The 26,282-nt window shown below is 38.7% G+C and overlaps 1 protein-coding gene across 3 annotated transcripts in view; it reads right to left on the bottom strand.

The window, feature by feature from the left end:
- The window catches only part of LOC106055124 (uncharacterized protein DDB_G0283697-like), a 64,739-nt gene that overhangs the window by 13,739 nt on the left and 24,718 nt on the right, over positions 1 to 26,282 (bottom strand). For all 3 annotated transcript variants that reach the window (XM_056021254.1, XM_056021253.1, XM_056021255.1), the window contains exon 4: positions 19,359 to 19,424. In XM_056021254.1, coding sequence (XP_055877229.1) covers positions 19,359 to 19,424 — 66 coding nt within the window. The remainder of the gene's footprint in view (positions 1 to 19,358; positions 19,425 to 26,282) is intronic.

Below are 26,282 nucleotides of genomic sequence, written 5' to 3'. Positions count from 1 at the left end.
TATATTCACAACATTATTGATATACTAAACAACGCGTAAAATAATACAAGACTTTATGTGTTATCAAATGTTTCTCTCAGTTGTGATAAGAAAATTACGACGGGAGAGATGCAACGGATGAAGATAACCTGATTGTATTTTTGTGTGCATTGCAAACCAGGTGTTTTATTAACCAGTTTTACTTTTTCAAATATCAACCAATATAATGGCGTGGTGGCTGAGCGGTAAAGCGCTTGGCTTCCAAACAGGGGGTCCCGAGTTGGAATACATGTGAAGGCCGGGATTTTAAATTTCCACCCAGCTCTAATGGGTACCTGACATTAGTTGGGGAAAAGTAAAGGCGGTTGGTCGTTGTGCTGGCCACATGACAACCTCGTTAACCGTGGGCCACAGAAACAGATGAACTTTACATCATCTGCCCTGTAGATCGTAGTTCGCAAGGTCTGAAAGGAGAACTTGACTATAACGAACTTTAATGTGCTTTAAATATATACAACACGAAAGACAAGGCGAGTGGGAGTGGGCCGGGAACTCGCCTGTTCCATGGTATCTATTGTTCCGACACTAAGAATAGATTACAAAGCTTACCCTCTACACTTCAACGTTCGCCCTACGTTGTGTACATAAACAGACCACTTCAAAGTACTAGGGAGACTACTGAACCAGGTTCTTTCATGATACATTGGTTAAACAAATGCAATTCAACAGATCTGATTAAAAATGTGGATCTATGCCCAGGGTCCAGAAGAGAAGCGATAGCACTGATATGCGAAGATGCATTCGTTATAGCTGGGAATTTGAGATGATAATTCGATAGAAGGAGGCTGTCATGGAGTCTGTTTGTGTGTTTCTATGGTGACGGTGGGAAGAGGTTGGCGATCAATTGTGAATGATGCAAGATAGGTGGCGTTGTAGTCAGCGGTCTTGGTTAGGAGAGACGTCCAGAAACTGAGACTGTAGTGAGTTAGATTTGGTTAAAAGAGGGAGGGGTTACATAAGATTGAAGATAATTGATAGAAATTAATAAGGCGGAGGGACATAGAGAGAGAAACATACAGAGACAGAGAAACAAAGACACAGACAAAGACAGAAAAACAGACAGAGACAGATACACAGGCAGAGAGAGAGAGAGAAAGAAAGAGAGAGAGAGAGATCAAAGGATAACATCAACATCAAGGAAACTGTTCTTCAATGGATTCTAGCACACATTGAATTAGAAGGCAATGAAAAAACAGACATACTGGCCAAAGATGGAAGAATGAACAAACGAATGAAAATCTCTCTCTACCCAGGAGAAATGATGAAAATAAGTGTAGAATAAATGAGAATTGGACCAGCTCACATCCCAATGACAAGAAAAAGGACGCCTATTATAAGCTATCTCGACATGACCAATGCATAATTTTTCAACGCATAATTTTTCGACTCAGAACCGGACACAACAGAATGAGACAACATATGTTCCGGTAGCTAAAAGTCGGAACTAGCAAAACTTGCCCTTGTGAAGCATCACCAGAGAATGCTGGCCATGTCATTCTAAGAGGCATTTAGGTCCTTCAAAGAGGCATACTTTATCAAGTTGCCCGAACAAAACGCTGGCCCCAAAACCCTCCTATAGAAGAAAAACTATACGGAAAACTGTCTGATCTGGAAACCACTGCGCAGTTCATCTCAGATAGAGGATTACTGATCTGAACTTCCTGATCTTGTAACCACTGCGCAGTTCATCTCAGATATAGGATTACTGATCTGAACCGTCCAACATGAAACATGAAAAGAATAAAGAGGAAGAAAAAGCTTTAAAACAAAACAAAAAAAAAAAAAACACAAAAAAAAAACAAAGCAATAGTGGGAACTAAAACAAAACTGCGAAGTCTACATAAAAACAGAAGCATTTGTTGTTATTGTTAAAAGAGTACGATATGACTGACTGGGGGGGTGGGAGGGGGGAGGCATTCTCGTTAAAAGGTCAAGGCCACATGCAATGAAATGTAAAAATCAAGAGATGCACGACTGAGTGAGCGACTGATTTGTGAGTTGAACAAACACATTTGAGTGGGGAGAGAGAGAGAGAGAGAGGGAGAGAGAGGTGGAGGGTAATGCTGACCCACACACACACATACACTAGCTCATATGCTCAGACAATCTAGCAAATAGAATCACGCACTCACATAAACCTATTGTATTAACTAAATGCTCTACTTATCTATGCACCAGCATACTGGGGGAAGAGGCTGGGGAAGGGGAGATGTTTACATCCTCCATTAAATCACAATGACCTTCAGGGAGCACATTGACCTTCAGAGAGAAAGTGTATTGAAAAGTGAGAGGGAAAGATAAAAAGAATTAAAAAAAAGGTCGGCGGCTGGCATTCGAGCATTATTCCCTAAACACTGGTCAGCGGACTCAGTTTGGGTATAAGCCCCATTAAGTAGAGAGTGACCTGCTGAATTAGCTCTGCAACTGTTTACATTAATGAGTTTTTTTTTTTTTTATATTTAAAAATATATGTTCCTAATAAATCTGATTGTGATATTATTTCTTACATCATGCTGTCATTGAATGAAAGAACACCATACACACACCATACACACACCATACACACACCCATACACACACCATACACACACCATACACACACCCATACACACACCATACACACACCATACACACAAGGATTGCATTAAGAAACATTCTAGAACGTGGAACGATGTAGACAAAACCACTCTATATTCTCAATTTTGGCGGATGAATATTGGCTATGCTGGTGAATATAATGCAAACTCCTCATAGATAAGACAAATCTCATTGCCATTGAATATAGCTGTCAAGTACAAACTTTGAATCGCTAAGGTCTATTGCTGTATTGCTTGAATTTACGTAGTTTTTTTTTTTCGGATCGTTTTCCTTGTCTAAAGTCTAGGCTCTTTTCACCTTCACCTAATCCCTTAGTCTGTTGGTGCACCACACAAGATCTGTTGACCGTCTATCTCCATTCCTTTCGAATTTTGCCTTGGATAAATTTTATTTCAATGACAGACTTGTCTTTTCATGTATGTTGTCATCCGAGCGCTTTCTTTGTCGGCTTTTTCTTTCCTTGTCTTTACGAGCCCTGTCTGCCTCTTCTTTTTCCTGGAACTGTTCCCTGAAGGAAGGTCTTTGATAGGCCTTAGGGTAAAATGGCCATAGAGGCCATAGAGTTAAAGCTTGTGTTGTTATTGTTTTTTTTAGAGTAGTTAGCAAGTCATCGTGGGTCTCATGTACTCGTAGCAAAAAAGGTTAACACTCACGAGTCTTCGAATGTGGGAAAACAATACGGGAACATAAAAGGTACGGGAACATAAAGATTTTATATGAAAACTTTGGAAGCAAATAAAATAAAACTGGTACATCTGGACGGGGCACTGCTCGTTGAGGTTTAGGAGAACCGCTTGAAGATGTCTTCAGTCTTCTATACATTATATCTGCACATTTAAGTCAGGAATACACAAAGAGAGGGGGAGGGGATATAATGTGTGATGAAGACAGTAAAGGATTAACATGTTTGATTGGTCGACTCCGTTTGTCAAAGCTTGGACCTAGTTTTCCAAAGTTAAAAAAATAAATTTCTTTAATTTCCTACAGGTTCGTGACTACGTCATATACAAATGCACCAACATTCTTCGCTGATTCACACAAGCATGTCAAATAGTCAAATAGTATAATGATACTGTATCCGATACGATTCTCGAACTAATACAAAATAAAATTGTCAAAGCCTGACAAAAACGTTGAATTAAATGCTATCTAGATTGGCAAGTTTATTTTTCGTTACTTTTTAAATTCATTATTTAAAAAAATTGTAATGACTTATTATTTTCTTAGAGCTTACAGGAAAGACACTTGTTTGCAGAGTAATATGTGAAATAAACGCACACATTAACGACAAAAGCATTATGTCAAAGAAAAACAAAGGTCTCTATTAATAGAACCTTGAACTTTTTCTTCCAGTTCTACATTTGTTATTCATATTGATCGAACCAAAAAAAAAAACCCAGAAAATATATGTCAGTGACGTAATAACAACTAACAAAACAATTATTGGTTTCTTCTTCCGAACATAGGTCAAGGCCAAAACGTTGTTGCTTCTATTGTTCATTGTTCATAACAGGAAACCAACGTCCATTGCACTTTTGAAGATTTATTTCAACGCATGCATGCAAACTTTAAGAGCAGACGAGAGATCCCAACCAATTAGTCACCACCTTAAAAGCATATAGACTAGCAAATAGAACACGCAGTTGACTGAGGTCTTGGGACTCAATAAGTACGACAACTAGACGGTCTAACTCGCAGAAAATATGAGGCAGCAAATGAATACATAGTGGACAATGCTACAGAAAAATGCTGGGTATCGGATACCAGGAAAGGACGACAAATGAGTTTGTACTTTTACAAGTTGACAAGCTGGCTGGCAATAAGCAAGACGACATCATCAATACTGCGAAGAAACGAAAGTTGACCAGGTCATTCTTCAAGGGTCGTCCAAAGAAAATCTGGCTGGACAACGTATAAGACTGGACCTGCCTGCACAGAAAAGCTGTTGACCGAGAAAAGTGGAAAGATTTGGCCACAGCACTCTTACGATGAAAGTCATGAGACAGAGGATGATGAAATAAAAAAAAATAATAATTAAAATATTATTATATAATATAATAATTACGAAGTACAATAGAATCGAGCTTCTGCGCCTTTATGTTAAATTGTGGGTAGAAGTCTCGAAGGGTTGAATAGCCCCATGACAAAGAAGTATTTGGAAGTGACGGGGTGAAGACTAGACATTATTGCTTGACACTGTGTAAGGGTATAAATAGTATGACTTCACAGACACAGCATTTATTGCACGTCTTTTGGAATTTCAAACCAAAAATTAAAAAAAAAAAGCTAAAAAAAACAACCAATATTTGTGTTGATAGTTTGTTGATAGTTGACCTTGATGGATTTATTACGTTTATTACGGTGTAATTTGGATTCCATCATTATCACTTTCTTTCCCTGACATCTCACCCCCACCCCACCCCATTACCACACACACACACGCCACTCACCAGGAATCATGCTCATGCATGTCATTCTGTTATTCACCCTTCCAGGCAATAAAAGAGGCCGGGGGGGGGGGGGGCTTGAGTGTTGCGAAATGTTGATGGTGGCAAGTGTGGGAACGGGAAGGAGAGCAGGGGGGAAGGAGGCGGGGTGAAAAGGGGGGGGGAGAAATCTATTATGCCAGTTCGTGAGTTAACTGCAAAGTCAATCCACCGATCTAATTGTAATGACTCACTCTTGTCTTTTAATTTTTTTCGGGTGATGACCCATTCGGCGTTCCATACACATCGACACAACGTGAGTAATTACTGCAAGTAATTCTTTCTTAAGCTCCCCCCCCTTTTCCTCTCACAAATGTGAGGGTGATGTCTTGATGATATCATGGTGATCATGGTAACGTCGGTATGTTGATGTCATGGTGATGAAGGCATGATGATGTCATGGTGATAAAGGCATGATGATGTCATGGTGATAAAGGCATGATGATGTCATGGTGATGAAGGCATGATGATGTCATGGTGATAAAGGCATGACGATGCCATGGTGATAAAGGCATGATGATGTCATGGTGATAAAGGCATGATGATGTCACGGTGATAAAGGCATGATGATGTCATGCTGATAAAGGCATGACGATGCCATGGTGATGAAGGCATGACGATGCCATGGTGATAAAGGCATGATGATGTCATGGTAATGAAGGCATGACGGTGCCATGGTAATAAAGGCATGATGATGTCATGGTAATGAAGGCATGACGATGCCAAGGTGATAAAGGCATGATGATGTCATAGTGATAAAGGCATGGTGATGTCATGGTGATAAAGGCATGATGTCATGGTGATGAAGGCATGATGATGTCATGGTGATGAAGGCATGATGATGTCATGGTGATGAAGGCATGATGATGTCATGGTGATGTCTAAACGGCGATGTTGGCGTTATTCTACGAGTTTGACATGAGACTTACTTTTGTCCTTATTTTGTTGCACTTCTCTCTGCTAACGCTAGGACATTTTGACGCGAAAAACTTTTCGTGATTTTGAAAAACGTTTTTATAATCTACTATTTAGTTTTATTATCAATCAGCTACTTTTCTTATTCAAATAGTTTGAATACGAATTTTCTAATTCAATCTCTTAACTAGGCCTTTATGTTGTTAAACGTTTTTAAAACTAACCAAGATTCCATCCATGGACATTCCTCAATAATTCGCCTTTTATTTTGTTCAAACTTGGTATACACTTCAAGATCACGTGACTCACCCATAATCTCAAATCAGAGATATGTTTAGACTAGTGCTAGACACAGCAGACACAACATTTGATAACTGTGACTCTTATCGCAAGGTCAAGTTAACATTGTTAGTGCAGGTTTTTTTTTATTATTAACACACACACACAGTTGACTTAAGGTATATCTTATAATTTACAAGTCGTCCGAAACGCTGGAATGCAAGCATACACACAAGACAGCTGCAGTCTCAACAGTGATGTCAGGCCACGTCTGCAGAATGAATGACTTTTGATGAAAAATCCCCCAAAATGCTAGCAAGAGAAAAGCGAGCTCAGGGTGGTTGAATGAAAGGTTTTTTGGACACACTCAAGGCGACTATGACAGCTTATAGACTCTTGACTCTTGGAAGACCAGAACATCAAGGAACCGCTATATAAGAATTGGCGCGAAGATCACAGAAGGCAACCAAACGGCGTAGGCAGAAGGGAGTTTTGGACACATCGGTATATATAAAATGAAAAAGATATTTGTTTGATGAGAAATTTTTTCGTAGAGATAGCTATTTAAAAAAAAAATCTCTTTTTGTTTTAAAAATTCTTATTCTTAATATATAGATGTGAAATTACATTTCACAGTAATACATTCGTCACATAACAGGTTCAAAATGATTGTTACAGGCGAACAGCATTAGTTACACTTACTCTGTCTAACTACTATCTTTTGTCCCTATAAAGTTACCGTGTTTATGTCACTTAAAAATAAATTTTCTACGTTTAAGATTTGGTATTTGAATACATGAATGAATGTATAATTCTATGTTTTAAATAAACATGTTTGTGCTAAAAAAGTGGTCAGAGGGAAAGGAACCAGAAGCCTTGAGAGACTTTTCGGCAGATCAATTCATTATCATGTTTAGCTGCTTAGCCTTGTAAAAATCCAACCAAAATGAGCCTAGACGAAATGAAGTTACGATGTGTTACTAGATAGATCTGCATGTCGATTGTGGCAAACATTCTTTAAAATATAAGCACATATACTTGTAGCCAACTTACAGGTCGAATCACTGAATGCATCGAGTTAGGCTAAAGCGTAACAGACTAAAAGGGGGGGGGGGGTAATCATGTAAGGATTAAAACAAAACAAAACAAGACAAAAACAAAAAAACAATTAGGTAAAGAAATAAATAATGTACAATAGTACACAGGCTGTGTTACTAAGTAACTGAAACTTGGTATAGTTTATACCGACAACCATCTCCTCCCCACTCCTCCCATGTCTTTTTCCTCAATACAATTTATTTATATCGAGAGTAGAGCTCTGGAATGCGCGTGGGAGTGGTTACTAAAATAGCTACTTCAGCACACACACACACCTCCACTATTGAGGGGAACAATTTTGAGTAGATAAGACTTGATTGCTAAAAAGGGGGGGGTGTGAGTTTGGAAATTAAATACGGAACACTTTTATAACCATTATGACAATACATTATGTGTGTGTGTGTGTGTGTGTGTGGTAGAGACAGAGAGAACGAGAGAGAGGAGAGACAACACCTCTGAGTATGGTAGCTCATCTGTAATTAAGGTAGGTCAGTACTTATGTAGCCTGTATGTATGAATGTAGCATATAATGAATGAAGTATGTATGGCTCTAGCATCTTATGTAATAATAATAATATTAATATTATATATAATATATACTAGTACTAAATAACAAGCCGATATCGCAGTGTATACATTTCTCGTCAAGCTCTACCATTCATATCCTCCTAAATGTCCTGGGCAGTGCAAGAGAAGAGAGCCACTCGAAGGTAACAGCTGAAGTCCTCACTCACACCAACAACAACAAAACGCAATGTCTGCATAGACTTTAATCTCCGTCACTTCAAGCACACTTGTTGGATCAAAGTGCAGTAGAGAAGAGGGGGTGGGGGTGGTAAAGGTGACGTGTAGGAGTGAACGCGACTTGATATAGTGACAAGCGTGCAACATTTTTTTTTTAACTTAGAGTTGGACAGAAAAAAACGTTGGCGGCAGTTTGTAGCCTAGAGGGGAGCCGTAACGAATTCTAGTTTCTAGGATTCCTGCTCTAAAGTAGCTAGTAAAAGCAGCCATTACATACCGTGAGATCTGGGAAGGGGGAGGGAGGGCGAGTGATGTAAAGCTCATCTGTTTTTATGGTCGACGGCCAACAAGGGTGTCGTGACCAGCACAGCGACAAAACGCCTTTATGCCCCCAGCGTCCTAAAAAAAAAAACCTTCACCGGGATTCGATCTCAAACCCCTTGGATAGGAAGCCAAGCCACTACGCACCTTGCCGGTATCATGGTTTATATCTAAAGAGGTCTGCGACGACCTCCAATGGTCTACGAAAGTGAAAAAACTGGGTGTCTATGAGATGTAAACGGGGGTCCACGAGAGTGTATCTTAATTAAGAAGGTGGTGGTTTAAATTTGGATTTTACATTTTCAAAATTATTGATCAACAGCCTATACTTCTGCTATTATATCTCTCCTTTTTACTTGACATATTCTTACTCTGCAAGTCGGTACCATTCACTGGCTAATTTGCAAAACGGATCACTTAAGGTATCAACTTGAGAGATAAGTCAATCATTGGTTCCTAACATTCCCCCTCTCATCTTTTTTCCTTCCAACTTTCCAGGTCACCTGGTGGTGATATTTGTGTGTTAAGTTTGTTTCTAATCAAAGAAGGGCGTTTCAAATCCACCTCCTCACTTAGTTTCTCTACTAGTTTTTTGAGGCGCCCTGCCCCAGTTAGTTTTTGTAGTGCCCTGCCTCAGGACAAATAGAGGTCGAGAGTACTGCGACTGAAAGTTGGCGAATTTAAATTTAATTAAAAACGACCAAGTATTCGGTGTAGTGGATCAAGAATGTTTTTCTGTGCATCGGTTTTTTTAACTTTTCTTAATAATAATCTTTAAAAAAAAAAAACATTTAGGTCAATGACCTGGTAATGAACATCCATCATACCTGCGGCGTGCGTTTAATGTGCAATAGTTCAACCAATTGCGCAGCGACCTGACCCAATTCACTCAAATCTCTGGGAAACTACGTCAACACACGCACACACACACACACACACACACAACGTGCGCTGTTTCTTTTTTTTTCGTTTTTTTTTTTTCATGTCTGACTTTTTAAAAAACAAAAGTCTAATGTACATCCTGTTCTGTGTTGCTTACTACTAGAATCTAGATCTACATCTCAACAGTCATCGTGCCTTTATCCTCTTGAAATGCATTAGTTTAAAGAATATCCTGTTTCTATGATTAGTTTTTATGAATATATTAAGTTTGTGGGGTTTTTTTTTATGTAATCAGAAATATTTTAAAATCTAGAAACAGAAACAAAATACTACATAGTTTCTAAAGTCAATATAACACATAGTCTAATCACAAGATAATAGGAGTCAACCTATGGGGATACCTTTATTGAAGTAACTTTTCGCTTACATACCAGAGGAAGCATTTTGGGGTTGGTATTGTATCTTAAAATAGTGTTCCTTTCTGTCCCAAAAGTAAGGGGCCGCCTCCGACAAGATGTAGATGATTCACTGAGCAGATTATATTGAAAGTATTTGCGTGTGATACTGAAAGGTAGGAACAGAAATCTCTTCATTTCTGCACAGAATATAGATCTACAGCCCCCGATACCGTCTAGTGCTTTGTAGTACTTTAGAATCATGGTGAAGTGTAAAATAAATGAACATGGAATATATTCCATTCCTTCATATATCTTTCTGTACCTTGTGACATCATATATCTAGCACACCAAGAGACACTGGGTTTTTTCCCCTTCTTGAAACACAATAAGTCTTCCAAATGTAATTTCCAAGTTCAACACCGTCAAGATCAACTTTACACAAAACGACCTGCACCAGAAGTATATTCTAGGTCAGTGCACTGCGCAGTTTTCCTAAAGTAGGCCACCATGTGTCCAGACGAAGTCTGTAGAGTGTGCTCTTCAGTTACTGATCTCTGACGAGACGTTTCATTGTTCGTCTGACGTGGCGTTCTATTGTTTTCTGTGTCTTTAATTCAAGAGAATATTTCAGAAGTCTTTTTTAAATTTGGAATCAACAAACTAACTATTGATTAGATACGAAATTAAAGAACAAAATGGAAGGGAGGGGTTTGAGGCTGACCCAGTAATTTTAATATGCGGGAAGCTCGTAGACAGTTACCACACACAAACACTCTGTCACACGCACACAAGCAGAGGCAGACTGAAAGATGATCTTGTGAAAGATTGACTAGAAATAGAACACCTGAAATCAATCGGTTTTTTTCCTCTCTGACAATAATGCCTTTAGCGTTGAAGTGTACTTTACAATGTTTCTGTCTAAGCACTTATTTAGACATTCATTAGTGTTGAATTTCAAACCTCGCTTCTAAGTGTGGCTTGTTTTAAGCTTGACTTAAAGATTTTGTCTGAACTGTTGAGATCAAGGCTTCTCAACGTTGTGTTGGGTACCCCACTAGGAGCTGTTTCGGTTATATGAGGTTTATGTCCTATAGATCTATTATAAATCCGTCCAATGTACTCCCATTTGGTCCAACGAGTAGGCTACTCCTAACTGTTTTGTCAATTGGTCCCTGTCAGTCCTTATAAACCGATCCGCCGAGTACTCCTAACAGGTCTGTCAATTGGTCCCAATCAGGCCTGACAAACCGATCCACCGAGTACTCCTAACAGGTCTGTCAATTGGTCCCAAGCAGGCCTGACAAACCGATCCACCGAGTACTCCTAACGGTCGGTCAATTGGTTCCAATCAGGCCTGACAAACCGATCCACCGAGTACTCCTAACAGGTCTGTCAATTGGTCCCAATCAGGCCTGACAAACCGATCCACCGAGTACTCCTAACGGTCGGTCAATTGGTCCCAATCAGGCCTGACAAACCGATCCACCGAGTACTCCTAACGGTCGGTCAATTGGTCCCAATCAGGCCTGACAAACCGATCCACCGAGTACTCCTAACGGTCGGTCAATTGGTCCCAATCAGGCCTGACAAACCGATCCGCCGAGTACTCCTAACGGTCGGTCAATTGGTCCCAATCAGGCCTGACAAACCGATCCACCGAGTACTCCTAACGGTCGGACAATTGGTCCCAATCGATCCATGGCTCCGTATTTAGAAATAGTGTCATGAAACAACTTTGACAATTTTAAAATGCACGTATTCACCAAATACGTTGAGACTTTAAACATTCTATTCAAACACGTGACTGTCCATTGCCATAACTAGATGACAGCAATTCGCTGTAGCTTCCCCTTTAACCAACCGACATCCCCGAGGCCTAGGCCTGCCAGCTTACGGAGAGAGAATCAAGAAAAAGATAAACGAAATCAAAGATTTCACACCGCGCAACTAACCGTATGTACAACTTCCCCGCGACAACTTCCAGACCAAAAATTGGAAGGATGATGTAAAATGAGTGAGTTCTGTGGATCAAATATAGATTTAGACGTTTCCTTTATTAGAAAAGTAAATAAACCGTTAAAACCTGCAACCACCCTTCGCCCCCCCCTCCCTCCAGTCACTCTTAGCGGAAGTTCTACTTTTAGTTATGACGTCAAATACTTTTTATTTTTATTCCTTGGCCATATTCGTTAGTAGAGAAGTATGTTGTTGTTGTTTGTGTCTCCTCTATAGTTTCTGAGTCTCAAATTCTAAAATGTTGGATGGGAACGCTTGTAAACGAAACAAAATGTCTTTGATTATTTTGAACGTACTTAAAAGAAACGTTTTTTTGACACCTTAATGTAATGTATAGTACAGCCTTTGGGTTATTAGTGTAGCACTATTACACTGTTACATATTATATTACTAGGTGAAAACAACGCCAAGCTAAAAAAAAAAAAATGGAAATGAAAAAACAAAAATCCGGAAGCCAAGGATCAAACGTGCGTCATGGGGTCAGCGCTGACGTCAGCGCGGTAACCAGGAGAGTAGTCTCGTGTAGCCACGTGGAAATATTATCTACTTTACACTTATTTTAATACTTCCACACCTACAGGATTAGTACACAGGCTGCCGCGCAAACACATACACTATCTAAATAGTAAAGCGATTGGTGGATTGATCTGAAAGAACTCTGCAGTGAAGTCCCAAAGGTCAATACATTATCTATCAGGCCTTACTAAAAAAACAAACGGGCCCTCTATGATGACATGTTTGAATTGTAGTTGTAAAGATCGATCTAGGTCTATAACCTATAAAGACAGATTAAGAAAACAGATTCAGATGTAAGCGTACATAAACAAACAGCGGTCAAGTAGATTGACATCTAAATGTGTATCTTGCTCTCTTAGTAAAGCTACTTTTGTTTTCAAGACAGTGTTGCTGACTTCTACTATTGAAAGACATTTTTGTAGATAGAACAAGAAGTTTTAGTATTTTCTTGAACTAGTTTCAGATGTTTCTAATAAATCATTATTACGCCATAGCCGGAACCACAGTAACAACAGTACGAAGTATATAACACACGAACAGGCATTTATCGTTTGATACAGTTATCTTCTCAAATCTATGCTAATAACAGGCAGGTATACGTACAAGAAATATGCAAATATAGTGCTGTAATTATCAGCCTTCGGAAACAAGAGTAAAAACAATAACTCTAAGAATCCAGGCACAACTAAGGGGTTAGGTCCATGTTTCGGACAATAAAGCTTGAGCTGACTGCTCGGAACTTTGCTTTGACATTTATGTGCATAAATTTTCAATTTGTAGTAACTGTTACCACCAGACAACCACGTGACCTCCTGCACATACATTCATACATATGTACAGGATCACACGGACTTCAATTCGTTGTCTTTTCTTGACAGTAAGCCATTTTATTAGAGCTAAAGGACATTGGATTGTGCAGTGGAGACCTAAATGTTATCTCAATGGTTGTACTTTTCGTGACTTTGTAATCAAAAAATGTAGAAGCGAAGGGAAGTGAACATTAATTAAAGAATGGACGGGCCTCTCATTGAAATAGAAGGCGAAAGACAGAGACGAGTGGAGAAAGGCGAAAGACAGATCAAGTGTGGTGGCCCAAACACACTAAGGGAAAGGGGAGATGAATGTATATCTCTAAGTGTTTGTTTGACCTGAACTAATTAAAGGAAGAGACAGGTCAACATTTAAAACTAAAATACGCCATCATTTGAATGAAATGCAGTCACCTAACAACAGGACACAAATAAGACATAACTTTTTTTTTTCTTTTAAAGTCTGTCAGTTTATTAATAACTTTGGCCATGAAACTGACAGCTAGAGAAAACACGAAAATCTGGCCAGCGTAAACATGACGTCAAAGCTGCAAAACATTCTAGGCTTCCTAGACATGAGAAAGACATGCCGGTTAAGTGAAATGTGGTGGGGGCGGTACTCACGATCAGTTATAGACCAAAAAAAAATGTCTGAACACCACCTGCTGCTGAGTATTACGTCACGCATTCCATTTCGGTAACAAGCTGAATATTGGTAGTCTAAAAAGACAGGGGGAATGTTAATCGCGTAGACTGCCCCCCTCCGCTCCTAAATCCTTATTTTATCCGTAAATCCGTACCATCGTCATACAAAGCTGCACGAGCTCCCAGACTGTAGAGTTAATCTAATCTGTTTAAATTTCCTTGCGTTTTACGTATGTATCTGGCTGTGCGTCATTATTTGATCAGAGTGTTAAGCATCCAGTCCTGCTGTTACGCTGGTTGATTAGATTTACATTTAAAAGTGCACTATAAACATCGAAATATTGAATGTAGAGAAAGCATTTGTAAAATAATGTACACTTCTTTCTAGCGGCACTTCAAAGATAAAACTCTATAGTAGCAGGCAATCTTAAATGTCCTTTTACAGTATTGATCGTTTAATACACAAAAAAAAGGAAAGGGGGGGGGGAGATCTTGATTTGTTTCAAGGGAATCATCTATTTCCAGTTTCGTTATTGTAAATGGAAGTAGGCTCTACATTTCTAAATGTTCATATATATACAGTAACTTCCCTTAAAATAAGGTGACAATTTTACTTGTATTAATGGCCCTGATAGACCATAGGCTCGGAAGCCAATCACTTTTAACGAATAGCTTTGATAAATTTTGAAGTACGATCCGACATAACACACACATCTCGAGCGTTCCATAAGTAATACACATTAGTACGAGCTATTCCAAACCTCCAGTAGGACAGCAAGAATATGGCAGGCTTCGAACTCGGGACCATACTAACGTCCGTCCTAAAATCATACCACATGACCAGGCAGCCTTCCAAAAGGCTAACCATCCCTAAACCTAAACAGGTTATCCTCTCGTGCATATGTACATCTACTTATTGTTCTTAGCAATACTTCATCTAGTAGTAAAACAAAAAGTTAGGTGATTGTAAGTTATTCAGAATGCAATGAGCCCTCCTGCTGTTTATTGTGATCTAGTCAACACACAAACACGCACCTACGTGTTTATCGCTGCCTCTAAACAGCACGACTTCACTATCTCGTGAGGCGGGCCCGTCATTGGCTCAACGCCTTAACATTTATATCCACAGCTGGGAGGCATGTTCTGGAACAGCGTAGCTCGCAAGCATATGAGGGGCCACTGAAACCATTTGGTATAAACATGTGTGATGACCTTAGACGATTTCCAGGCGCTAGAGAAATTATGTAACCGCCATTCTCTTGAGAAGACATACTTCATCTTCTGTATTGTAACTTGTTATCTATTATCCGACGATACCAGTGGGCCAATACAAAACAAAATGTGCAGTAAAAACCGCGGTAGTCTTCGGTAAAACCCGTTAAAAAGATCCTTTCATTAACTGTCCTTTAACCCAACACGGAAGTCTTCAGTAATTCCCGATTGTCTATTAATAAACCAAATAAATTTGTTGCGAAACCGGAAATGATTGCAATCGTGACATAACGTAATACAAAATAAAATGATTAATAATATTACATTGATAATAAGGAATAACAAGACCTAGGAAATTACGCTTTGGTGTTTACCTTTGGTATGCTTTCAATAACTACCTTTATCTTATCTTATAAATTACAGACATTTCTTCAAAAAAAAAAAAAAAGCAAATTCGCTGAGTTCTAAATAATAGTTTGCTATTAAGGCCGTGTGTTACTTGGAGAAAGGGTTGTTACGTGAATGAGTCTCAGGGTGAACAATGAAATTACTTCGGTGTCAGCTTTAGTAGAGAAATGGCTGCATTGTTATAGAGGCTTGGAATGGCATTGGATGGTGCTGAATTAAAAATAGAAACATCCTACAATATGTTGAGTAAGTTTTGTGTCACATAATACAGTCAACACGGGCTAGAGTAGAATGTTAATAGATGTTAATAGATGAAAAGCTTGTGTTCGGATCTTACAGATGCAAAGGAATTCCGGTTTTACAATCAGTGCTGTATTTTGAAATGAAAAGGCCCTAATTGAGATATGGGGGCCCTTTATTTCCATATATTATATGTCATTGCTAAATATTACTTGTGAGCCCTAAGCTATAAATTGCCTATAGGTAAATACGGCCCTGTTTATGATTGTAAATCATGTCCTAAATTTATACAAACAATTCTATGCGACTGTGGAAAAGCAAAGCAAAACTATTCTAGAGTCGCTTTACAAAAATAACCTTTTTAGGAAACATGACATTATGTCATTTAATAGGTGAGGGCTAAAGGTCTCGAAGGAAATATAGCAAATACATCATTAATAGATGTCTCTAACCATTAGTAAATGTCTCGAACCATTAATAAATGTCACTAAATATACCCGGACATGTTCTGTGAGTGGAGACAGACAGCAGGAATAAAGTGTTTAAAATGATCTAATTAAAGTGACTAGATTTGAATAGAACCCCATGGGGTACTTATGAAAATTAAAATAGACGTTAACGAGTTACATTGTTAAAAAACATTGCATTAGTAATGTTTCAAATAATAATTTTTTTTTAAATAGGATAATTGTATTTCACACGCGCTTGAGGAATTGTTTTAACCTGTTTTCTAGATCACGACAAAACAAGTTGAAAAACTGTCACCGGAAAAGAAATGACAAGCCACGATTCAAAGCATTAGAAATGTTTAAAAAATTTTAAATAATACCAAAAAAACTTTGAATATTAACAAAGTACTTTGAAGGAAAAAAAGATTTATCTCCATCTTTTGAGGCTGTTATTTTATTGCAATAAGTTTATTTTCCCCCCGATGTCCTTGTATCAATAATAGACCAGACACATATTTGTTACTGAGGCCTTCATATCTGACATGTCGTGTCTTAGCACCATGTCAGGTATCTGGGTATGGCGTGGTAGTACGAGTCCCTGGCTCCACAGAAAACGACGAGATGCTGGGTCCGTGTTCTGGCATGAGCAACTACGTAGCTGAAGTGGTTGCAATTTAAAATGCAGTAGAGTCCATTGAAGAACGACTTAAGGAGAAAACAGCACAGCCCAGTGGCACCGGAACTGGACAGCACAGCCCAGTGGCACCGGAACTGGACAGCACAACCCAGTGGCACCGGAATTGATAAAAACGGAAGCAGGGACAGAAAGGTCTTGCAAAACTTTTAAAGGGCTCTCTAAATCGGAAGAATGGTTAAACAGAGAAAAACAGGTGACAATCGCTAGGTACAGAACGGGACATTGTCCAATCGGAGCCTATTTTGCTAAATTTAAGCCCAACTTCGATTCACGTTGTAGACACTGCCAGCAAGACGATGAAACGGTTAACCATCTGCTTTACGAATACTCGATACTACACCCCAAAAAATAATGGCCTTTTTGGGTGAAAAAGAAACTGGTACGCATGGCGAGTTGGCTCTGTACGGAGACAGGGAGACTCTGCAACGTACTGCTGCTTTCCTTGCCCGTGTTATCAGAGAATACAGTTCTCAACACGGTGCCCTAATGCGATGAGACTCACACGGTATACAAAGCCAGTGAAAGGCATGTGCCACCGCAGTCCATATGGCAGTAAAGCGCTATATCACACAATCTGACATGACAAATGACATTATGCTTTGACATTTATGAGTACAATGTTGAAGTAGCCGAAATAGACTGCGGTGCAAGAGAGTCCACCCCATGAAAACTTGTCCACACACTCGGGCTGTGATCAACTACCTTCATGGGGACATTAGCTATTTCAAATGCTCATGCTACTGAATTTGAGATTTGATCTGTTTCGTAGGAGTTACTAAGATGTGCTCAAGATTGAATCAGATGTCATCAGTCAAGCTGAAGGAGATGAAAAGACAGATCCTGCCAAGAAAATTCTTCAGCGAAATATTCTACAACTAAGAATTCTAAAAATAAACACTCTAATAAAAGCAACGGAAACTCGGTGTTTCACTAATCGAATCTTGGACTCCCATGATCTTTTGTCTAATGAATACTGGAATCAATTGGGACCTAATAAGGGAACGACACTAGAGGGAAGAATCTGATCATTTATTTCGAATGAAGAGACTAGAATCAGGATTAATACAGCTATAGGGCCCCAAGTCGACCATCACAAACAAGCATCACAAACAAACATCACAAAAAGCCATCACAAAAAATCTTCACAAACAACAAACATGTTGATGTACTGTTACGAGTAACAAAGTAACCCATAAATACATAAATACTAATATCCACAGGGACAAGGCGTTTAATTCACCCAACGCAAAAAAAAAAAAATTAATTTAAAAAATGTGATATACTTTGTTAAAAAAAAAAGTAGAAGCTCACTCAACTATCGCTACATGCTCCTCGGATTCACCAACTTTTTCTATACGGCTACAAGTGAACGCCAGGTGGACTAACCGATACGATGACATGATATGAAAGATAACTGGGACTCGTCTGGAGCCATCTGGCTGTATGTGTACTAATACTCATGAAAATGAGAACATCGAGTGACACCATTGGACAAGACGTGGGCGATGAACAGATGGTCCTAAGTGCAGGCCTTCACAGTCTATCTATACTACTTAAAATGTGTGTGTGTGCAGGCCTTCACAGTCTATCAATACTATTTAAAATGTGTGTGTGAGGGGGTGGGTGATGTTTGTGTGAGTGTTAAAAAAAAAGGATTCACGCTGAAAATACCACAACGAAAAATTTGATTTTTTTTTTGTTTGTATCAAATCATGCTTGGACTTCAAAGACATCGCCCATGTGTTTTCACGGGGTGTATCTTAGCTTAGTTCTCTGCACGGGTGTATCTTAGCTTAGTTCTCTGCACGGGTGTATCTTAGCTTAGTTCTCTGCACGGGTGTATCTTTGCTTAGTTCTCTGCAGTGTTTTACCAAAACATTAGAACGATAGCCGAAGTACCCGCGCCATTAGATGTCTATAAAGACAGGGATTGAGGAAAGGGGGGAGGGGGGAAATATCAAAGTTAACCGAAAAAATAATCCAATTAGATATCAGGAGGAGAAGGCTTTTTAAAGTAGATCCATGAATCAGTCTTATTGTATACAACAGAATAGTATCGCCTCCTCTTCCCCCCCCCCCCGCCCCAGAAGACAAAAATATAATTGTTTTTCAAAGTCCTAAATTATGGTCACACTATATTTATGATAAAACACAGACAATAGAAAGTGGTCATTCCACATTCCGTTGTACATAGACGAGAGAGAGAGAGAGAGCTAGAGAGAGAGAGCTAGATAGAGAGAGCTAGATAGAGAGAGCTAGAGAGAGAGAGCTAGAGAGAGAGACAAAGAGCTAGAGAGACAAAGAGCTAGAGAGAGAGAGAGCTAGAGAGAGCTAGAGAGAGTGAGAGAGAGTGAGAGAGCTAGAGAGAGAGAGAGCTAGAGAGAGAGAGAGAGCTAGAGAGAGAGAGAGAGAGCTAGAGAGAGAGAAAGAGAGCTAGAGAGAGAGACAGAGAGCTGGAGAGAGAGACAGAGAGCTAGAGAGAGAGAGAACTAGAGAGAGTAAGAGGGCTAGAGAGAGAGAGAGAGAGAGCGAGAGAGAGAGAGCGAGAGAGAGAGAGGGCGAGAGAGAGAGAGCGAGAGAGAGAGAGAGAGAGAGCATATACATACTTGGAATCGAACTCTGCAATTAGGAATGGATCCAAAATATTATCCGCTGGTTCCCACGTGCTCTGTCTGCAAGAGAAACAAAAAAAAAAAACATGTAAAAAAAAAGGTACCAAAAAAACACTTAAAAACAAAACGGAAACACATACATTAATCGAGAAACAATATAGATATAGTAAAATAACAACTGAAAAGGTTAAAAGAATAACTAGACCTATTGGTGTTAGCTTGTGTTCAAGAAGCATGCACTATAGTTTCCTCTAACCCATGAATTCTAAGTCTGGATATTTTAAACTATTTGTAGTAAGCGAAAACCAAACAGGAACTAGTGCCAAGAAAACTGAGGACTGGAACCCACGCAGAGCAAGAGAAAGGCCGAGAGACAAGGAGATGAGAAGAACGAGAAACAAAGAAGGGACAGAATCGAGCCCGATGGCCAAGTTCTACTGCAAGTCGAAAGGTTAACAGCAAATTTTTATGTAATATTATATACACTTCAGTCATAACATTCACAATAGTTATAATAAGTATAACACAGCCTGTATCAATTATTCAGCTATTTTGACAATGATTTTGTTTAAGTTCTTAAACTTAATTGTTTCTCAAAATATGGATTTACAAAAAGTTTTAATGGCGTTTCGAGCTGCGAGATTTCTCCAAGATCAGCTTGTCATGACGTCATGAAAATAGAGAGGATCAATGGAGGGCAGGTGCACATTGAGGAGAAGTTGCGGAGACTTGTATCAACCAAGTGAAGAACTACTTTCTTTGAAGAGAAGTTTTCTCTCATTTAAACTCGCACATTTTGGTTCTTTCCTCCGCTTTAGAGCAAGGCTTGAACACTGACCTGCAACGTCACAACTTGTGGGCAGTTTAGACCGATAGCTCGTTGCCACGCAACAGGTCTGTACGACGTTGTGTGACGACTGGTCTCGCTTTAACTCTATTAATAATAACGTCCGTAATTCACACATTCATAAAGATCGGCTCTGACATTTCTTTAGTTTTTTGTTTCTTTTTAACTTCAGTACAATACAATAACTTCAGTACAATACAATAACTTCAGTACAAAACAATATCAAGTTTGTTTTTTTAGTCACCCACAACATAATTGTTGAGAAGGAAGAAAGTGAACTAATCCCCGGCAAACAACCCCAGGGTGGGGGCTTTATGGTATCGGAGTCGTCCTTGACCTTGTAATCTCACCTGCTGAGTTTTGTGGTCACACCTGGACAACACCAATGTTGCCCCCCTCCCCAATACCACCACAACAGGGCAGACCGACTAAAAGAAACCGCAATCACTAATACCTGGTGAAAGAATAAAGGGATAAGGCACAGTGGAGAAGGGGCGGGTTTTCATTCTTAAAGCAGATGATATTGAAGCGTAAAGAAAAAAAAAAAAAAAAAGGTTACGACCGCAACTATTAATAGTCGACAGATGACGTCAGAGATACCAGTTGCGGTGTTGGTGGCTTAACGGTAAAGAATGGGACTCCGTGTTGAAAGAATGTTAGCCTAGAGATTAGTTAGATAAGTGTATTATAACAAACTTCTTTTATATGACGCAAAAGTTGTTTTGTTGTAATCTAAGAAATGTATTTGTACTAAAAATAAAGCGTTACTTTTAAGACCTGTCAGTGGTACTTGACATTGTGACTACCTCGTGCTGACGTTACACTGGGCGAGGGTTAGGAAAGGTCAATACAATAGCAGGTCCAGACTCCAGCTTTCTACTTCAACGGACAAATTAGAGACATCCCTTCAACTTATAAATTACAAACATCCCATTCAACTTATAAATTACAGACATCCCATTCAACGGATAACTTACAGACATCCCTTCAACTTATAACTTACAGACATCCCTTCAATTGTTAAATTACAGACATCCCTTCAACTTATAACTTACAGACATCCCTTCAACTTATAACTTACAGACATCCCTTCAATTGTTAAATTACAGACATCCCTTCAACTTATAACTTACAGACATGCCTTCAATTGTTAAATTACAGACATCCCTTCAACTTATAACTTACAGACATCCCTTCAATTGATAAATTACAGACATCCCATTCAACGGATAAATTATAGACATCCCATTCAACGGATAAATTACAGACATCCCATTCGACGGATAAATTACAGACATCCCTTCAACTCATAAATTACAGACATCCCATTCAACGGACAAATTACAGACATCCCATTCAACGGATAAATTACAGACATCCCTTCAACTCATAAATTACAGACATCCCTTCAACTCATAAATTACAGACATCCCTTCAACTCATAAATTACAGACATCCCTTCAACTCATAAATTACAGACATCCCATTCAACTCATAAATTACAGACATCCCTTCAATTGATAAATTACAGACATCCCATTCAACTCATAAATTACAGACATCCCTTCAATTGATAAATTACAGACATCCCATTCAACTCATAAATTACAGACATCCCTTCAATTGATAAATTACAGACATCCCTTCAATTGATAAATTACAGACATCCCTTCAACTCATAAATTACAGACATCCCTTCAATTGATAAATTACAGACATCCCTTCAATTGATAAATTACAGACATCCCTTCAACTCATAAATTACAGACATCCCTTCAATTGATAAATTACAGACATCCCTTCAATTGATAAATTACAGACATCCCTTCAACTCATAAATTACAGACATCCCTTCAATTGATAAATTACAGACATCCCTTCAACTCATAAATTACAGACATCCCTTCAATTGATAAATTACAGACATCCCTTCAATTGATAAATTACAGACATCCTATTCAACTCATAAATTACAGACATCCCTTCAATTGATAAATTACAGACATCCCTTCAATTGATAAATTACAGACATCCCTTCAACTCATAAATTACAGACATCCCTTCAATTGATAAATTACAGACATCCCATTCAACTCATAAATTACAGACATCCCTTCAATTGATAAATTACAGACATCCCTTCAATTGATAAATTACAGACATCCCTTCAACTCATAAATTACAGACATCCCTTCAATTGATAAATTACAGACATCCCTTCAATTGATAAATTACAGACATCCCTTCAACTCATAAATTACAGACATCCCTTCAATTGATAAATTACAGACATCCCTTCAACTCATAAATTACAGACATCCCTTCAATTGATAAATTACAGACATCCCTTCAATTGATAAATTACAGACATCCTATTCAACTCATAAATTACAGACATCCCTTCAATTGATAAATTACAGACATCCCTTCAATTGATAAATTACAGACATCCCTTCAACTCATAAATTACAGACATCCCTTCAATTGATAAATTACAGACATCCCATTCAACTCATAAATTACAGACATCCCTTCAATTGATAAATTACAGACATCCCTTCAATTGATAAATTACAGACATCCCTTCAACTCATAAATTACAGACATCCCTTCAATTGATAAATTACAGACATCCCTTCAATTGATAAATTACAGGCATCCCATTCAACTCATAAATTACAGACATCCCTTCAATTGATAAATTACAGACATCCCTTCAATTGATAAATTACAGATGTTAAAGTTCTATTTCACGATCTCTTTATGTTTACTCTTTAAAAACCAAATGAGAGCTACGCCCTACAGTCCTACAGATCCGGTCTTTCCGGCCTGAAAATGCACAGATCTTGGCACTGTGCTAGGCCTTGCATTAACATTTTTATTTTATGTTATACCACTACTGTACTCCCATTTCAATAAATCTTTGTCCTGTGCTGACCCTTATACATTGAGGCTGTTCCCAGTGCGCCAGAGTGGATATTTCTTCTTTAGTTTTATTACTACATCTATATCGGAACATCACAACAGCTAGAGTCATGTATTTGTTGGCAGATTGTGTACATTAACAAACTTTTATCTTCAAAAAAAAATAATATCCTTTGCTCAGTGAGTTCTATATTTTTCAGCACTTCAATGATCAACTGATTTAAAAAAAAAAACTGCGGTCCTTTAACAAGCACGAGTCCATGCGTTCATTTCAATCAATTAGTCACACTATTTCAACAAGTCGAGACCTGTTACGTGGCGACGAGCTATTGATCTAAACTGCCCACAGGTTGTGACGTTGCAGGTCAGTGTTCAGGCCTTCTAACACAATTGACTTCATGATAAACACACAGCTATTGGCCTACTAAGTCCATGTTGAGCGCTACCTTCTGCTCTATGCTTTATGACTCTATCATGGTACTAGACTGTAACTAGACTGTAACTAGACTGTAACTAGACTGTAACTAGACTGTAACTAGACCGTAACTAGACTGTAACTAGACTGTAACTAGACTGTAACTAGACTGTAACTAGACCGTAACTAGACTGTAACTAGACTGTAACTAGACCGTAACTAGACTGTAACTAGACTGTAACTAGACTGTAACTAGACTAACGATGTTTACATTAGATACCACGCGAGCGTCCTTCAATACAATGACAGGCTATTAGGTTCGTGTTTTGTTTTGGTTCCAGTGCTCACGCGCTTCTAGTCTGCTCATTACGTCTGCTTGTCAACTTGTGAGTTACTATGTACGATCACCTTAGTCACGCATGCGCACATACACGCACACTCAGTCATTGGTAGCCCAGAATATCTTTTTTTTTTTACGATTTTCCTTGTATGCACTTTACAATTTCTTAATCTTGAAGTAAATTATTATCATTGTTGTTTTTTTTTTAAGTCCAAAAACAGTTTCCTTTCTTGTTCCAACAAGCCAAAAGGCTGATAGTTTGAGCTTATAACAGGGAACATATATGATCTAAATAGATAGCAGAATTGAGTCAGACCTACATGCGAGAAGCAGTTTATATTGTAAAAAAAAATAATTATCATATATACAGTTCATATTGTAATAATAAGGCTTGTATTCGAATCCGAAGATTAATGAGGAATGCAGTACATCCCGTGGATATGTAGCCCCAGCTGTGACCTACATATGTTGCCACAACCAGGGCAAGTATTATAATACGTGACTTGCGAGTCACATCGCTCAGAAATGAAGATTTTTACTCTACATAACAATCTGGGCAGCCAAACTGGTACAAAAGTGACCAAAGTCTGAAGAGCTTACCAAAATGCCATACTTCTCAAAGTCGTACCACGTGACCACTTTGTATTTATTTTAGGCAGATGGTTGTCAGAAAAAAAAAGCATAGTATCACAGTTGGCAGATGGGTTTGAACTCGAGGCCATCGTGAAAAAAGTCCATAGCGCATACCACGTGACCAGGCAGCCTCCACCTCTTGTTATTGTACTTACATCGCTATTTTGTTTAATGTTTCAGAAACTGGCGACCTCATTAAGGATGCAATAATATGTATTCAAAAAGTCCTCTGTGAAGATTTGATTTATGTTAATATATACAAGACTGGTTACGTTTATTTTACTGGATACGTGTTAATAAAACGTAACATAGGCTTTATTTTTCTTCAAGTGTGTGTGTGTGTGTTTGTGTGTGTGTGGATAGTAAGGCGCAAACCAATCCATAACTGTAAATTTCCTTAATCCTCTTAAAATTCTGGCTTCCCTGACCTGGGCGTGGTCCTCTACAACTAAGTCACAGCGACATGGCCACTGTTGTATTTGTTTGTTAGCATGCAAACTGTGGACAGATGTCAGAAAACAGAAGCCCAACAAACCAGATGGCTGCTACAAGGACACGAACTAAATCGGACCAGCATAAAAATACTTTTTTTTGTTTAAAGCCCAAACCCATTGGGAAGTTTGAAACGTTTTGTGGACAGACTTTTGATGGATTCAGACTTTTGATGGATTCAGACTTTTGATGGATTCAGACTTTTGATGGATTCAGACTTTTGATGGATTCAGACTTTTGATGGATTCAGACTTTTGATGGATTCAGACTTTTGATGGATTCAGGCTTTTGATGGATTCAGGCTTTTGATGGATTCAGACTTTTGATGGATTCAGACTTTTGATGGATTCAGACTTTTGATGGATTCAGACTTTTGATGGATTCAGACTTTTGATGGATTCAGACTTTTGATGGATTCAGACTTTTGATGGATTCAGACTTTTGATGGATTCAGACTTTTGATGGATTCAGACTTTTGATGGATTCAGGCTTTTGATGGATTCAGACTTTTGATGGATTCAGACTTTTGATGGATTCAGACTTTTGATGGATTCAGACTTTTGATGGATTCAGACTTTTGATGGATTCAGACTTTTGATGGATTCAGGCTTTTGATGGATTCAGACTTTTGATGGATTCAGACTTTTGATGGATTCAGACTTTTGATGGATTCAGACTTTTGATGGATTCAGGCTTTTGATGGATTCAGACTTTTGATGGATTCAGACTTTTGATGGATTCAGACTTTTGATGGATTCAGACTTTTGATGGATTCAGACTTTTGATGGATTCAGACTTTTGATGGATTCAGACTTTTGATGGATTCAGACTTTTGATGGATTCAGACTTTTGATGGATTCAGACTTTTGATGGATTCAGACTTTTGATGGATTCAGACTTTCCGTTCAAGTCGAAATACTTTGTACGTTTGAGTGTGTTTGTATAAAATGTTTGTGTATGAGTGGGTATGTGTATGAGTGAGTATGTGTATGAGTGAGTATGTGTATGAGTGGGTATGTGTATGAGTGGGTATGTGTATGAGTGGGTATGTGTATGAGTGGGTATGTGTATGAGTGGGTATGTGTAGGAGTGGGTATGTGTAGGAGTGAGTATGTGTATGAGTGGGTATGTGTAGGAGTGGGTATGTGTAGGAGTGGGTATGTGTATGAGTGGGTATGTGTAGGAGTGGGTATGTGTATGAGTGGGTATGTGTAGGAGTGGGTATGTGTATGAGTGGGTATGTGTAGGAGTGGGTATGTGTAGGAG

Source organism: Biomphalaria glabrata, chromosome 2 (assembly GCF_947242115.1).
Source record: "Biomphalaria glabrata chromosome 2, xgBioGlab47.1, whole genome shotgun sequence".
Lineage (NCBI taxonomy): Eukaryota > Metazoa > Mollusca > Gastropoda > Planorbidae > Biomphalaria > Biomphalaria glabrata.
Note: the sequence above shows the minus strand (reverse complement) of the source record. Positions and strands in the feature narration are given on the sequence as shown.